The sequence below is a fragment of the Chiloscyllium punctatum genome, chromosome 18, assembly GCF_047496795.1.
Source record: "Chiloscyllium punctatum isolate Juve2018m chromosome 18, sChiPun1.3, whole genome shotgun sequence".
NCBI classification, from domain to species: Eukaryota; Metazoa; Chordata; class Chondrichthyes; order Orectolobiformes; family Hemiscylliidae; genus Chiloscyllium; species Chiloscyllium punctatum.
In genome coordinates, this window is record NC_092756.1 from 70,587,074 (window position 1) to 70,603,527 (window position 16,454).

Genomic DNA, 16,454 nt, shown 5'->3' on the forward strand with positions numbered 1-16,454 from the left:
ATACTGACACACTCCCCCCTCCCCCCGGGGGACACTCTCTGTAAATACTGACACACTCCCCCCTCCCCCCGGGGACACTCTCTGTAAATACTCACACACTCCCCCCACCCCTTGGGGCCGCCCCGCCCCGCCCCAGGAACCCCCTGTAAATATAGACACACTCCCCCCTCCCCTCAGGGACCCCCCTGTAAATACTGACACACTCCCCCCTCCCCTTGGGGACACTCCTGTAAATACTGACACCCCCTCCCCCCCCGCCCCCACCCCGGGACCCCCCTGTGAATACTCACACACTCCCTCCTCCCCTCGGGGACTCCCCCCTGTCAATACTAACACACTCCCTCCTCCCCTCGGGGACCGCCCTGTAAATACTGAGACAATGCCCCCTTCCCCCCCCTCCCCGGGGACCCCCCCGTAAATACTGACACTCTCCCCCCTATCCCCCCCACCCCAATCCCCCTGTAAATACTGACACACTCCCCCCTCACCCCGGGGACACTCTCTGTAAACACTTACACTCCCCCCTTCTCCCCCCACCCCCCTCCCCACCCCGGGATCCCCCTGTAATTACTGACATATGCCCCCCTCCCCTTGGGGACTCCCCTGTAAATACTGGACACACTCCCCCCTCACCCCCCCCCCCCCCCCCCCCCCGGGGACCCCCTGTAAATATAGACACACTCACCCCTCCCCCACCCTGGGATCCTTCTGTAAATACTGACAGACTTCCCCCTCCCCCCGCCCTGGGACCCCCTGTAAATACAGGCACACTGCCCCTCCCCCACGTGGACCCTCCTGTAAATACTGACACACTCCCCCTCCCCTCAGGGACCCCCCTGTAAATACTGACACACCCTCCCTCCCCCCAGGGACACTCTCTGTAAACACTTACACTCCCCCCTTCTCCACCCCACCTCCCCACCCCGGGATCCCCCTGTAATTACTGACACATTCCCCCCTCCCCTTGGGGACCCCCCTGTAAATACTGACACACTCCCCCATCCCCCCCCCTCCCCGGGAACCCCAGGTAAATACTGACACACTCCCCCCCTCCCCTTGGGGACCCTCCTGTAAATACTGACACACTCCCCCCTCACCCCCCCCCGGGGGACCACCCTGTAAATACTGACACACTTCCCCCTCCCCCGGGGACCGCCCCCCGTAAATACTGACACACACCCCCCTCCTATCGGGGATCCCCTTGTAAATACTGACACTCCTGATGAAGGAGCAGCGCTCCAAAAGCTCGTGCTTCCAAATACTCCTGTTGGTCTATAACCCGGCGTTGTGTGATTTTTAAATTGATCCTTTCCGACATCACAGCCACACCGTTGTCCTTCTTCATAGCATGCCATGTTTAGACCTTAACGCCATTTTGTGACAGATAATCTGAGGCCTGAAACGTTCACCCTTTATCCTTAAACTATGACCCGTAGCCAGGAGACACCCGCACCATCGGGAGCAGACTTCCTGCATCCAACCTGTCTCGTTCTGTTAGATCTCCCGGATCCCTCCTCACTCCTCTATGGCCCTAGTGAAGACAGTCCGAACTGACTCAATCTCTCCTCATACTTCAATCTTACTATCCCAGGAATCGATTTGATAAAACTTTTGCGGCACTCCCTCTGTAGCAGGAACATCCTCCCTCGGATCAGGAAACCAAAACTGGGAACAATACTCTGACTGTGGGCTCACTAAGGCCCTGTACAACTGCAGCGAGATATTCCTGCTGTTGTCCTGAATCCTCTTACTCTGAAGACCAGCATACAATTTACCTTCTTTACTGCCGACTGTACAATAGAATTCCCTACAGTGTGGATGCAGGCCATTCAGCTATCGGATCCACTTTAACCCTCCTACCCAGACTTACCCTCGCCCATAACCTTGCGTTTTCCCCATGGCTAACCCATCTAGCCTGCGCCCAAGGGGCATGGCCAATCCACCCTAACCTGCACATCTTTGGATTGTGGGCGGAAACCCAACGCAGACACGGGGAGAATGTGCAAACTCCACACAGACAGTCGCCCGAGGGTGGAATCGAACCTGGGACCCTGGCGCTGTGAGGCAGCAGTGCTAGCCACCGTGCCTCTGCACACTCCCTTTCAGTGACTGGTGTGCAAGAACACCCAGGTCTCATTGAAGATCCCACCCTCTCAATTTACAGCCTTTCAAATAATAATCGGCCTTCCTGTTTTTGCACTCAAAGTGCATCACTTCACATCCATCCATGCATTTGCCAACTCACTCAGCCTGTCCCACTGCACATTCCTAGCCTCTGTTACTGAGTATACAACATGCCTCAAACTGTAGGACTCCTGCACTCAGTAATGCTGTCTCGGAATGTACAGTGACATAAGGACACAATCGAAAGTAGCCTGTCTTTGCATTTGAATGGTACCTTACCATGTAGGCATCTTCAGTTGTAGGTGCCCCTGTGCTCTCTGTTCTGGCATTGTGCTGCGATTCAGAGTTCTGTGGTTTCTGGAAAACAGGGAAATCTGAGGTCAGGAATATTTTTCGTGATCCTTTTGAACATGGAACCCGTGTGCAGCTCAGTAAAGGCAAATTAACTTTAGTACAAATTCCACACCGTGAATCCTGTGGAACTTTCTTCAATGCTAACTTATGTGCGTCAGGGGAACAACCTTCTGCTTCAGGAACGCAAGTTTTAAACAGTAAGGTAAGTTGAAAGAAAAACATGGGACTGAGAAACTGGTAAATGACCTTCCGATAATTAATTCACAGGGTTGTCCATACTTAAATAAAACCATGGGACAAGTGATTGCTCTGAAATATCTCTGTGGAGACGCGATGTTGACAGTTATCCTTATAACAAATTCAAAATCAGTGCGAAACCAGAAAGCTTTATAAACAGGTGTTTATAAAGAGAGAGAATTAATTTTGATCGAGATACAAACGATTCAGGTCAGTCCCTGAATCAAAGGGATTTGGAAGGTGAAAGATAATCTGTTCAAATTTCTGTTTGGAATATCCCAAGACTGCCACATTGCCAAGAAGGTGAGTTATGGGGGTTAATGAGGTTCCTTTATATGACATCGTTTTGCATGTTTTGAAGACAGAAGGTGTAGGGGGGATGTCAGGGGTAGGTTCTTTATCCAGAGAGTGGTGGGGGCATGGAATGCGCTGCCTGTGGGAGTGGCAGAGTCAGAATCATCGGTGACCTTTAAGCGGCAATTGGATAGGTACATGGATAGGTGCTTAAGCTGGGACAAATGTTCGGCACAACATCGTGGGCCGAAGGGCCTGTTCTGTGCTGTGTTGTTCTATGTTCTAGAAGTGAACTGTTCAGCTAGAAACAGTTACAGCTCCCTGGATTGAGTAAAAGAGATAATCTTCAGCCAGGCCTGCACATTAAGCAGAGAAAATGCGACGTAGAAGTAATTACCCAAAACATTGCTTATTTTGAGTGTTAGTTTTACTTGATCCTCAAACAGTGAAATATTTTCATTTTTCCATTTTAGAGTGGCCTTGTCCTCTCATTAAATCACTCGGTTTTCAATTTAGTCTTTAATGATCACTACGAGGATTGTAAAATATTGATTGTAAAGTGCAATTCTTCCTGGGGAGTATGGATCACAGACTGTAATGTGCCAGTCATTCAGGTTAGTGACCTGATCTTCCCCCTTTCCACTCCCTAGCTTTGGTTCGTGCTGCTGATAAAGGTGGCTGAAATGTTTGGCTTGATTTTTCTCGTGGGCTTCTGATAATGAGAAAAGGAGGGCAGAGCAGGGCTGATCCATTTACTGCCTCCCATCAGCACAGTGGGAGTGCCACACTATCAGAAACAGCACCTTCACAATGAGGCCCTGTAACTGCCCACCCTGCCACCCAGATATCGAACACCCCCTCGACACGTTTTCAACTTGAGCAGGTGAGTTCTCCTCAATGATCGAGGACCGTTTTTCTCCTTCTGAGAAGGTGTACAGGGTACTAGCAGGCCGGGAAAGAGTTAAGTTCTGAGTTTTGTGAAACAAGAGGTTCAGCTGAGCACGACTCAGATCAGATAAGAACTTACAGTTAGCAACGGGGTGCTGGAGGCAAGGGTAATGGGTTAACAAAGTGGAAAAGCATTCATTATGTAGAGCTGCTTAACAAGATGAAGAACAATTCAGTATGTAACAAGGTGAAAAGTATTCATTATGTGAAACCAGTGTTGCGACAGTCTCGAACATAGATATAGAGCGAGAGGAGATAGGTTCGAAACTGAGCTGAGGGGAAGCTACTTCTCCCAGAGGGTTGAGAATCTGTGGAACTCACTGTCCCAGAGTGCAGTGGAAAGGCAGAATCAATCAACAGATTCATGAAAGAAAGAGAGGTTTCTGATGAAAAGCAGGATAAAGGGGTATGTGTAGCAGGCAGGAAAGTGGGGTTGGGACATGGGCACATGTTAAATGGTGCAGTCAGGTGAAGAGAAAGTTCTTCACACAGAGAGTGTCACCCAATTGGAATTCTATCCCCCCCCCTCCCCCAAGAGGACGTTCCATTGCTGAACAGATTGGACAGGGATCGACAGATTTCCAATCTCCAGGAATCAGGTAGGGAGAGTGTGGGAAATTGAAGCAAAGTCAATGTGTGGCCATATATGAATGGCGCAGGAGGACTGAAGGGCCGAATGGCCTCTGATCTATGTTATTGGAAACATCAATCTTTCTTCAGACCGGCTTCCCGAGAAGGGAAAGCCGGTCACAGCTGGAAAAGAAAGTTCCGGTAGCTTTGCAGCGCTGCTGTGATGCATTCTGGGTTGACCCAGGCCCGTACGTGCGATCTGCAAATCTTCCAGATTGCTCCTTCCAGAGCAGGGTGTCGTGATCCACAAAATGGCCAATGGATTGGGGTTGTGGGGGGGGGAGGTGTTTCTGGTACCACATAACCCTCTGCACTTACCTGAGCCTGTGGCACTGGGTTCAGATCAGCAGCTTTCACTGGGTGAGCTTTACACTGGGCACATGTCTGAAACAGAAAGAAGATCTCTGAGCTTCACTCTCTTCCCTTTTACAGGGTCTGACCATTCAGCCCTTCCTCCCTCTGGTTTTCTCTGGAAGGCGTAGTTTGCTGCTGCCTCTGCAGATCCCCTCACTTTCTCGATCGATCTCCATGATCTACTGCAGATCCACATTCCAGTAGGTTCCACATGACAGACGTTCAGATCTTCTTATCCCACCCACTGGATGGTCTGCCAAAACCTTAAACCAGATCCAACTCGACTGTCTCTAATTTTGGGAAATATCCAAGTTTCTCAGTCTGTCCAGTCCTGGGATAATCCCAGATACCCAGTTACACTAATCCTAGGATAATCACAGTCACAGAGTCATAGAGTCACAGACTTATGCAGCATGGAAACAGTCCCTTCGGTCCATCCAGTCCATACTAATCCATAAACTTGTCCCACCTGCCTGCTCCTGGTGTCCCTCCAATCCTTTCCTATTCACATCCTTTTCCAAATATCCTTTAAACACTGTAACTGTACCTGCGGCCACCCCTTTCTCTGGAAGTTCATTCCACACGTGAATCACACTCTGAGTAAAACATTTGCCTCTCATATCTCCTTTAAATCTCTCTCCCCTTCAAAATGTCTCCCGAGTTTTGAAATCCCCCATCCGAGGGAAAAGGCATCTACCATTCAGTCTGTACCTCTGATTAACTTTGTAAGCCTCTGTCAGGTCACCTCTCAGCCTCCTATGCTCCAGTGAAAAAAGTCCCAGCCTAGTCAGCTTTTCTTTGTAACTTCAGCGTTCCAAACCTGGCGACGTCCTGTAAATCTCTCCATCTTGAATAACATTCTTCCTGTACCTAGGCGACCCAGAACTGGACACAGTGTTCCAGAAGAGGCCTCGCCAATGTACAACCTCAACATGACATCCCAACTCTGACACTCAAAGGACTAAGTGACAGAGGCAAGGGAGCCAAATGTCTTCTCTCTAATCCTGGGATAATCTCAGTCTCCCAATCTCTCCCCAAGCCTGGGATGATCCAATTTTCCCAGTTTCTCTCATCCTGGGATAATCCCAGTCACTCTCATTCAGGACGTTCCAAAAGGGAGTTGTGATTCCTGTCAGACACTAACCTTCCTTTTGATGAGAACCACCGATGTGGCAGCCACACTGTACAGTGCCAGGATGATGCAAATAGCCCTGAGGAGGTACTGCAGGGTGAAAGTCTTCTCCATGTAAACAGCATCTGGATTGGGAGAACACACACAGGAATGACAGCAGGCAGCCTGAGGTTCAGAGAGTGTCACGGTCAACGTCCTGCTGGTCATGTCCTGATGCGGGAACTCACTGCAGGAGATTATACAAGGATGGAAACTGAAGGAAAGGAGATGGACTGCAGAAATTAGGATCAATCTTCTTTGAAGAGGTGGAGGTTTGTTTTTGAGGAAGCTACCAAGAAGATTGATGAGGACAGAGCAATAGACTTTGGTTACTTGGATGTTAGCAGAACCTTCAACAAGGTTCTGTATGGTAGACTAGTTAGTAAATTTAGGTCACATGGGATTCAGGGGGAGCTTGAGACATAGAGTCATCAAGGTGTACAGCACAGAAACAGACCCTTCGGTCCAACCTGTCCATGCCGACCCAGATATCCCAACCCAATCTAGTCCCATTTGCCGGCACTTGCCAACTGGACACAAAATTGGCTTCAATGACAGGAGAGACCGAGTGTAATGGCGGAGGGTTGTTTTAACAGATCGGAGGCCTGTGACCAATGGTGTTCCACAGGGATCGGTGCTGGGTCCTCTTTGGTTTGTCATTTATATGAATTATTTGGATGAGAATATAAGAAAGTTTGGTTAGTAAGTTTGCGGATGACACCAAAATTGGTGGCCATGATTTGGAGGTGCCGGTGTCGGACTGGGGCGGACAAAGTTAAAAATCACACAACACCAGGTTATCGTCCAACAGGTTTATTTGGAAGCACACTAGCTTTCGGAGCGACGCTCCTTGATCAAGTCAACCACCTGATGAAGGAGCGACGCTCCGAAAGCTAGTGCTTCCAAATAAACCTGTTGGACTATAACCTGGTGTTGTGTGATTTTTAGCCAAAATTGGTGATACTGTGAACAGTGAAGAGGGCGATCTAAAGAGATCGTGGTCAATTGGGTCAATGGGCTGAGGAGGGGCAGATGGCATTGGATCAATGCGAGGTATTACATTTTAGTAAAACAAATAGGGGCAGGACTTCCACAATTATTAGATCAGCTTGAGATAGGAGTTCAGGTACATAATTCTTTGAAGTGTGTGTGATATATAGACAGGAGGGTTAAAAAGGTTTATGGCACGCTTGCCTTCACTGCTCAATCCTTTTGAGTGTAGGGAGTCGAGACGTGTTAAGGCCTCTTCTGAAGGACTGTGCCCAGTTCTGGTTGCCCTGTAATGGGAAGGATATTATTACGCTGGAAAGGGTTCAGAAGCGATTTACCAGGCTGTTGCCAGGAATAGGAGGTTCGAGTCATGTAGAGAATAGGCTGGGACCTTTTTTCATTGGAGTATGGGAGGTTGGTGGGTGACCTTACAGAGATTTATAAAATTATGGGGGATATATATATATAATGGTAGGTGTCTCTTCCCTCGGACGGGGGGGATTTCAAGACCGGGGGCACATTTTTAAGGTGAGAGGAGAGAGATTTAGAAAAGATATGAGGGGAAAATGTTTTACACAGAGTGTGATTCATGTGTGGAATGAACTCCCTGAGAAGTGGTAGATGTCAGTTACAACGTTTAAAAGATACTTGGATAAGGACACGAGTGGGAAAGGTTTGGAGGGATGTGGGCCAGGAGCAGGCAGGTGGGACTAGCTTAAGTTGGGATTATGTTCGGCATGGAGTGGTTGGGCCGAAGGGTCTGTTTCTGTGCTGGATGACTCTCTGACCATTTGTGGGGTAAAACAGTGAAAGATAACAGAGAGGGGTAACAGTGAAGGGTGGAACAGTGAGAGGTTACTGTGCTCGGTATAACAGGAGGATGTATAACAGGGAGGAGGAACGGTGAGGGGTAAAATGGTCAGGGGTATCAGAGAGGGGTGACAGTGAGGGCTAAAACTGTGATGCCTGTAACAGTAGTGGCATGGTGGCTCAGTGGTTAGCACTGCTGCCTCAGAGCATCAAGGACCCAGGTTCGATTCCAGTCTTGGGCGACTGTCTGTGTGGAGTTTGCACGTTCTCCCCGTGTCTGTGTGGGTTTCCTCAGTTTCCTCCCAAATCCAGAGGTGTGTAGGTCAGGGTCGATTGGCCAGGCTAAACTTGTCCCATAGTGCACAGGGATGTGCAGGTTAGGTGCATGGGTCATGGAGAATGCTGGGTTATGGGGATGGGTGGGATCGGCAAGGGTGGTGTGGTACTTGATGGGCTGAATGGCCTGATCCCATACTGTGGGGATTCAACGATCCCCTTATGGGGAGTCGGTTGGGTCTGTGCTCATCGGAGTTAGAGGAGGGGGAGGTGACCCAGAACCACACAATCTTCTTCGAGGGATGTTACTGTGGGGGAATATAAAACCAACTGGATTCAATAAGAACAGTATCCCTCGCTCTGCTCCTTACGTTTCACTTGGAGCAGTGTCCCTGATGATGTTCTGGTGGAGTCTGTGCAGTAATAGACACCGCTGTGCTCTGTGTGATTCACCGTCAGCTCCCAGTCCACCCTGACACGGGGTTCAACCGCCTGGCCTGAGGTACGGTAGACAGTGCGTTCCTGACGGTCCTTGTAGAGTCGCACGGTGAACGGGACAGGACGCAGTGATGAGGAAGTCAGGTTTGCCGGCTGGCGTTTGAGTCGGCACTGGTACTCACACGTAATCTTCACTCTCTCGTTTAGCACGGCTACGATCATTAATTCTTCCTGCTTGATCTGACATCTCAGGTCCCCCTGACCTTGAGAGGAGAAAGGTAAAAACAATGACTGCAGATGCTGGAAACCAGAGGCTGGATTTGAGGGTGGTGCTGGAAAAGCACAGCAGGTCAGGCAGCATCCGAGGAGCAGGAAAATCGACGTTTCAGGCAAAAGCCCAGCATTAGGAATACAGGCAGAGAGTCTGAAGGGTGGAGAGATAAAGGGGAAAGCAAAGACTTGTGGTTAGACCCCCCCCCCCACCGCGTCCTCCTGTACAAGAGCATTGGGCATGGCTCCTCTGGAGGGGATGACCTCTGGAGGTCGTGGGCTCACTCTGTCTCACCAGCTCGAACCCCTCGCTGCCAGGGGTCATGGGGTGTCCATCGCCACCCCTCTGACCGGGATGAGTCCACTTCCCATAGTGGGGCAGGGGGAGGGGGGGGGCAGTTTGCCGAAATACTTCTCAAAGACTTCCTTCCTGAGGGGGGAATAGGCACCATCTAGGTTTAACCCACTGTGGGGGGGGGGGGGGGGAAGATTTCTGCTCACTGCTGTCCTTTTGGGAAAGGGATAACATTTGAGAAAATACACCAAGTGGCCTGACTTTCATGTTAAGATGAAGAAGACACTGGGGGGAGGGGTCTCTCCCATCTCTCTCTTTCTCACACTCTCTCTCACCCGCTCTCCCTCTGTCACTCCCCCCTCTCACACCCCTCTCTCACTCCCCACAGGGCAGGTGGCAGTAGAAGGTTGGCACAACATAAAAGCAACTGACTGGAAAACAGGAAGCACTTGTCTGATGTAGGGTGCACTGCAGCTTAACTTCCTGACTATTCAACTACGGCTGGCTTCATGTCCGACTAATGATCAGTCACGCACCAGGGGTCGATAAACGCTTGCAGGTTAATTCATTTTTTAAAAAAATTCACTTGTGCGATGTGGGTGTCACTGGCTGGGTCCAGCGTTTATTGCCCGTCCCTAGTTGCCCCCCTGAGATGGTGGGGGTGAGCTGCCTTCCTGAACCGCTGCAGCCCATCTGCTGTGGGTTGTCCCACAATGCCCCTTAGGGAGGGAATTCCAGAATTTGGGCCCAGCGACAGTGAAGGAACAGGGATATATTTCCCCAAGTCAGGGTGGTGAGGGGCTTGGTGGGGAGCTCACGGGGGGGGGGGGGGGGGGGGGGGGGGTGGTGTTCCCATGGATCTGCTGCCCTTGTCCTTCCAGATGGAAGTGGTCACGGGTTTGGAAGGTGCTGTCTGAGGGTCTTTGGTTGATTTCTGCAGTGCATCTTGAGCGTCGGTGGGGGAGGGAGTGGATGTTTGTGAACGTGGTGCCAGTCAAGCGGGGGGGGGGCTGCTTTCTCCTGGATGGTTTTGAGCTTCTTGAGTGTTGTTGGAGCTGCCCCCATCCAGGGCAAGTGGGGAGTATTCCATCACCCTCCTGACTTGGGTCCTGTAGATGGTGGATAGACTTTGGGGTGTCAGGAGGGGAGTTACTCCCTGCACTATTCCCGAGTCTCTGACCTGTTTGGGCAGTGAGTCCAGTTAAGTTTCAGGAGAAACTGAGGACTTCAGATGCTGGACAGTCAGTGCGGGTGTTGGAAAAAGCAAAGCAGGTCAGGCAGCATCCGGGGAACTCCGTCAGGAATGTGGAGGGGAAGGGGGGCTGAGGGAGTTTCATTAAAGCAATAAAACACACTTAAAGCGACGATGCAGCGAGGTGATTGCTTTCGGTGCGAACAGCCATTTGGCATTGTATACACACAGCACATGGATGACTTAAAGGTGACTTCTCTTAAAGGCCAGTTGCAAAGCCAGCTGTATCCGTTGTGCCGAACGCTGCCCTGCTGTTCAATCACTCACTGTGCAGAAATCGTGTCCAACAGGAGGGATTATCTGAAGAAGTCTTCATCATTGCAGTCAACGGTGAGGCTGTGGGTTAGAGGGAGCAATCCAGCTGGGTGAAGGTGACTGATGGTGAGGTGGGACACGCAGTAGCAGCTGTCTGTCCCAGAACCGAAGGAGAGGGTACATCACCCAAGTGACAGCTCACTGTCCTGTCTGATGACTGAAAGTCCCATCAAAGTGGATATTTTCCAGAACTCCGAAATCCCACTCTGTAGCTGATAAAACAGCTGTGTGACCAGAGCCTGCACGATTTCAGCCTGAGGTCAGTAATATTTACCTTTCTGTCACCCCCCACCGCCCCCCCCCCCGGGGTGTGTAAGAGTGAGGGTTTGCCCCGACATTAGAGATCAGGAAGACTGAAACGTGATACTCAGTGCCGACTCCATCCCCCAGCTTCCGACGCCATCCTGTGTCTTTTCTGAGGTGGAGTCGGTCTGTTCACAAGATGAAAGTGAGGATTGCGGATGCTGGAGATTAGAGTCAAGGTCAGAGTGGTGCTGGAAAAGCACAGCAGGTCAGGCAGCATCCGAGGAGCAAGAACAGGAGGCAGGGAGCCTCTGGCACTGGAGAGATCTCATTCCTGATGAAGGGCTTTTGCCCGAAACGTCGATTTTCCTGCTTCTCGGATGCTCCCTGACCTGCTGTGCTTTTCCAGCACCACTCTGACCTTGACTCAGTCTGTCCACGCTGTGGTTGAGGGTAATTAGGGATTGGGCAATAAACATTGGCCAGTGATGCCTGTGAGCTCATGGCTGGATATAGAAGACACTGATCCCCAGATGAGGTACCAGTCTCGAAGACCCTCCCCCTACTTCCACCATCACCTGACTTCACTCCTGCTGATTGGCTGCTAAAATCATGATTCAGGGCTATACCAGACATGAAAATTCCAATGCCCTCCTGACTGATCTCCCAGACTTTACCTTCCTGTGTATTTGAAACTGTCATAGAATCATGGAGTCATACAGCACAGAAACAGACCCTTCGGTCCAACCAGCCCATGCTGACCATTATCCCAAGCTAAACTAGTCCCACCTGCCTGCCTCTGGCCCATAACCTCTCCAAACCTTTCCTATACATGGACTTAGCAAAATGTCTTTTAAATGTTGCAACTGTACCGACATCCACTACTGCTTGGGAAGTGCATTCCACACCCCAACAATTCTACCCTCTCTGTAAAACATTACCTCTCTCCTTTGTTTTAAATCTCCCTCCTCTCACCTTTAAAAAGTGCCCTCTGAGACTCAGAGAGATGGACACCATGGAAACAGACCCTTCGGTCCAACCCGTCCATGCCGACCAGAATCCCAACCCAATCTAGTCCCACCTGCCAGCACCCGGCCCATATCCCTCCAAACCCTTCCTATTCATATACCCATCCAAATGCCTCTTAAATGTTGCGATTGTACCAGCCTCCACCACATCCTCTGGCAGCTCATTCCATACACATACCACCCTCTGAGTGAAAAGGTTGCCCCTTAGGTCTCTTTTATATCTTTCCTCTCTCACCCTAAACCTATGCCCTCTAGTTCTGGACTCCCCCACCCCAGGGAAAAAGACTTTGTCTATTTATCCTATCCATGCCCCTCATGATTTTATAAACCTCTATAAGGTCACCCCCTCAGCCTCCGACGCTCCAGGGAAAACAGCCCCAGCCTGTTCAGCCTCTCCCTGTAGCTCAGATCCTCCAACCCTGGCAACATCCTTGTAAATCTTTTCTGAACCCTTTCAAGTTTCACAACATCTTCCCGATAGGAAGGAGACCAGAATTGCACGCAATATTCCAACAGTGGCCTAACCAAAGTCCTGTACAGCCGCAACATGACCTCCCAACTCCTGTACTCAATATTGTGGTTCTGTTCGCCGAGCTGGGAATTTGTGTTGCAAATGTTTCGTCCCCTGTCTAGGTGACATCCTCAGTGCTTGGGAGCCTCCTGTGAAGCGCTTCTGTGATTTCCTCCAACATTTATAGTGATTTGTATCTGCAAAACAAATTCCCAGCTCGGCGAACAGAACCACAACAACGAGCACCCGAGCTACAAACCTTCTCCCAAACTTTGAACTCTTGTACTCAATACACTGACCAATAAAAGAAAGCATACCAAACGCTGCCTTCACTATCCTATCTACCTGCAACTCCACTTTAAGGAGCTATGAACCTGCACTCCAAGGTCACTTTGTTCAGTAACACTCCCTAGGACCTTACCATTAAGTGTATAAGTCCTGCTGAGATTTGCTTTCCCAAAATGCAGCACCTCGCATTTATCTGAATTAAACTCCATCTGCCACTTCTCAGCCCATTGGCCCATCTGGTCAAGATCCTGTTGTAATCTGAGGTAACCTTCTTTGCTGTCCACTACACCTCCAATTTTGGGGTCATCTGCAAACTTACTAACTGTACCTCTTATGCTCACGTCCAAATCATTTATGTAAATGACAAAAAGTAGAGGGCCCAGCACCGATCCTTGTGGCACTCCACTGGTCACAGGCCTCCAGTCTGAAAAACAACCCTCCATCACCACCCTTTGTCTTCTACCTTTGAGCCAGTTCTGTATCCAAATGGCTAGTTCTCCCTGTATTCCATGAGATCTAACCTTGCTAATCAGTGTCCATGGGGAACCTTGTCGAACGCCTTACTGAAGTCCATATAGATCACATCTACTGCTCTGCCCTCATCAATCGTCTTTGTTACTTCTTCAAAAAACTCAGTCAAGTTTCTGAGACATGATTTCCCACGCACAAAACCATGTTGACTATCCTGAATCAGTCCTTGCCTTTCCAAATACATGTACATCCTGTCTCTCAGGATTCCCTCCAACAACTTGCCCACCACCAACGTCAGGCTCACCGGTCTATAGTTCCCTGGCTTGTCTTTACCACCCTTCTTAAACAGTGGCACCACATTTGCCAACCTCCAGTCTTCCGGCACCTCACCTGTGACTATCGATGATACAAATATCTCAGCAAGAGGCCCAGCAATCACTTCTCTAGCTTCCCACAGAGTTCTAGGGTACACCTGATCAGGTCCTGGGGATTTATCCACTTTATTGCATTTCAAGACATCCAGCACTTCCTCCTCTGTAATATGGACATTTTTCAAGGTTTCCCCATCTATTTCCCTACATTGTATATTTTGAAATCTGCCATCCTGGGGAAAGGACAATCACCATTGACCCTATCTATGCCCCTCATGATTTTATAAACTTTTATAAGGTCAACCTCCTGTGCTCCAGTGAAAAAAGCCCCGGCCTCTCCAGCCTTTCTTTGTAACAAATTGGAACAATAGAAGCAGAGTGAATGGGTGGAGTCAAGCTCCTACAGAACCAGGACTTTTTGTTTCAGTTTTTCAGTAGCAGTGCTACTCGGGTCTAGAAGGTGGAAGATCTTATTCCCCGCTCTGTCACAGCTAAAAGCTGGGGGTTTCTCTTCCTGCTGATGGAATTGGATGTGAGACAAATCTATTTTATTGAATTTGCATTTGTCAAGGGTGTATTTATGGGATGTTACTGTCACCTTAACAAGATTATTTTGTTGTTTGTTTTCAAGGGAGGTTGTAAAGGCAGAGGTGCTGAAATGTCTGGTCCGAGAGCCTAGTTTAACAATGGCAGGGGAGTGGTCCATTCTCCCAGTTCAGTTTTTTTTTTAGTTTCTTTTAGCTGTAGCAGTGAGATGCTGCTGCAGTGCTGAAAGATTCCAAGCTTCAGCAGCTGATTCCTGACTGGCTTTCTGTCAGAAATCTCTTTGGATGTTGTTCCCTCCTGCCTTTTAGAACGTGTGTTTGAATTTACCTTCTGCCAAGGAGTGTGTTAATGGGATGTTGCGGGAATTGGAACAGCTCCTTAGTTAAGTTGCTATATTGAGTCGGTTGGGTTTTCAAATAGGTGTTATTGTAAATTCTGTTTCCTTTTGCTTGTGATTAAATAAATTCTGTTTTGCCCTAAGCCGAGAGGTTTGACCATCTGCATCGCTCCTGGATTATCCACTACACATCTACATTAGGGTCCGGGCTACCTTCTGAAAATGTTTTGAGGGGGTTCTGGCCTGGGCTATTTCAGACTGGGGGCTCGTCCAGGATTTACTTTATACTTCCAATTTGGGATTAGAGTTGTCGGAGTGGTAGGTGTTAGTGTCTTTTGTTCCAGGTTTTGCATTCGGGTGGTTTAAACAGTGTTTGGTGCAGTAGATGGCTGTTTCAGTCACAAAGAGTTTTCTGGGGGTGGAAGAAGTGACTTTGGGGGCTTTACAAAAGGTGACCAAGGCAAAGCCGCTGGAATTGGCAGTCAGGCTGGAGTTGGGATTGCCTACGCAGTGAGAAAACGAGAGAGAATAACAGCCACAATTCGACATTTAAATTTGCTGGAAATGCGGTCGGAATCTTTGGGAATAGCTAAACCTCAATGGAACATGAAGCAGCTTGGGTTAGAGGCAGGAGAGGAAGAACTGAAACTGTTTGAGTTACAATTAACAGCAGGGGAAAGAGAAAAGGGATGAAATGCCCTGGCAGAACGAAAAGGAAAAGAAAGGGAGAGAGGGAGGAAAAGGAGAGAGGGAGGAAAGGGAGAGAGAGAGGAAAGGGAGAGAGGGAGGAAAGGGAGAGAGAGAGGAAAGGGGAGAGAGAGAGGAAAGGGAGAGAGTGAGGAAAGGGAGAGAGGGAGGAAAGGGAGAGAGGGAGGAAAGGGACAGAGGGATGAAAGGGAGAGAGGGAGGAAACGGAGAGAGTGAGGAAAGGGAGAGAGAGAGGAAAGGGAGAGAGGGAGGAAAGGGAGAGATGGAGGAAAGGGAGAGAGGGAGGAAAGGGAGAGAGGGAGGAAAGGGAGAGAGGGAGGAAAGGGAGAGAGGGAGGAAACGGAGAGAGTGAGGAAAGGGAGAGAGAGAGAGGAAAGGGAGAGAGGGAGGAAAGGGAGAGAGGGAGGAAACGGAGAGAGGGAGGAAAGGGAGAGAGAGAGGAAAGGGAGAGAGGGAGGAAAGGGAGAGAGAGAGGAAACGGAGAGAGTGAGGAAAGGGAGAGAGAGAGAGGAAAGGGAGAGAGGGAGGAAAGGGAGAGAGAGAGGAAACGGAGAGAGTGAGGAAAGGGAGAGAGAGAGAGGAAAGGGAGAGAGGGAGGAAAGGGAGAGAGGGAGGGAAAGGGAGAGAGGGAGGAAAGAGAGAGAGAGAGAGGAAAGGGAGAGAGGGAGGAAAGGGAGAGGGGGAGGAAACGGAGAGAGAGAGGAAAGGGAGAGAGGGAGGAAAGGGAGAGAGAGAGGAAAGGGAGAGAGGGAGGAAAGGGAGAGAGAGAGGAAAGGGAGAGAGGGAGGAAAGGGAGAGAGGGAGGAAACGGAGAGAGAGAGGAAAGGGAGAGAGGGAGGAAACGGAGAGAGGGAGGAAAGGGAGAGAGGGAGGAAAAGGAGAGAGGGAGGAAAGGGAGAGAAAGAGGAAAGGAAGAGAGAGAGGAAAGGGAGAGAGGGAGGAAAGGGAGAGAGGGAGGAAAGGGAGAGAGGGAGGAAAGGGAGAGAGAGAGGAAAGGGAGAGAGGGAGGAAAGGGAGAGAGAGAGGAAAGGGAGAGAGGGAGGAAAGGGAGAGAGGGAGAAATGGGAGAGAGGGAGGAAACGGAGAGAGAGAGGAAAGGGAGAGAGGGAGGAAAGGGAGAGAGAGAGGAAAGGGAGAGAGGGAGGAAAGGGAGAGAAAGAGGAAAGGGAGAGAGGGAGGAAAGGGAGAGAGGG

General features: G+C 49.8%; 1 protein-coding gene across 3 annotated transcripts in view; it reads right to left on the minus strand.

The window, feature by feature from the left end:
* Positions 1 to 16,454, minus strand: part of LOC140489179 (uncharacterized) — a 37,366-nt gene that overhangs the window by 9,198 nt on the left and 11,714 nt on the right. Inside the window, exons 2-6 of one of the 3 annotated variants that reach the window (XM_072588430.1) lie at positions 10,711 to 10,779; positions 8,560 to 8,889; positions 6,086 to 6,198; positions 4,906 to 4,971; positions 2,404 to 2,481 (exon numbers count right to left, since the gene is read on the minus strand). In XM_072588430.1, coding sequence (XP_072444531.1) covers positions 2,404 to 2,481; positions 4,906 to 4,971; positions 6,086 to 6,198; positions 8,560 to 8,889; positions 10,711 to 10,779 — 656 coding nt within the window. Of the gene's footprint in view, positions 1 to 2,403; positions 2,482 to 4,905; positions 4,972 to 6,085; positions 6,199 to 8,559; positions 8,890 to 10,612; positions 10,654 to 10,710; positions 10,780 to 16,454 lie in introns of those variants that run through there. The other 2 variants (XM_072588433.1, XM_072588431.1) reach the window with 2 other exon arrangements.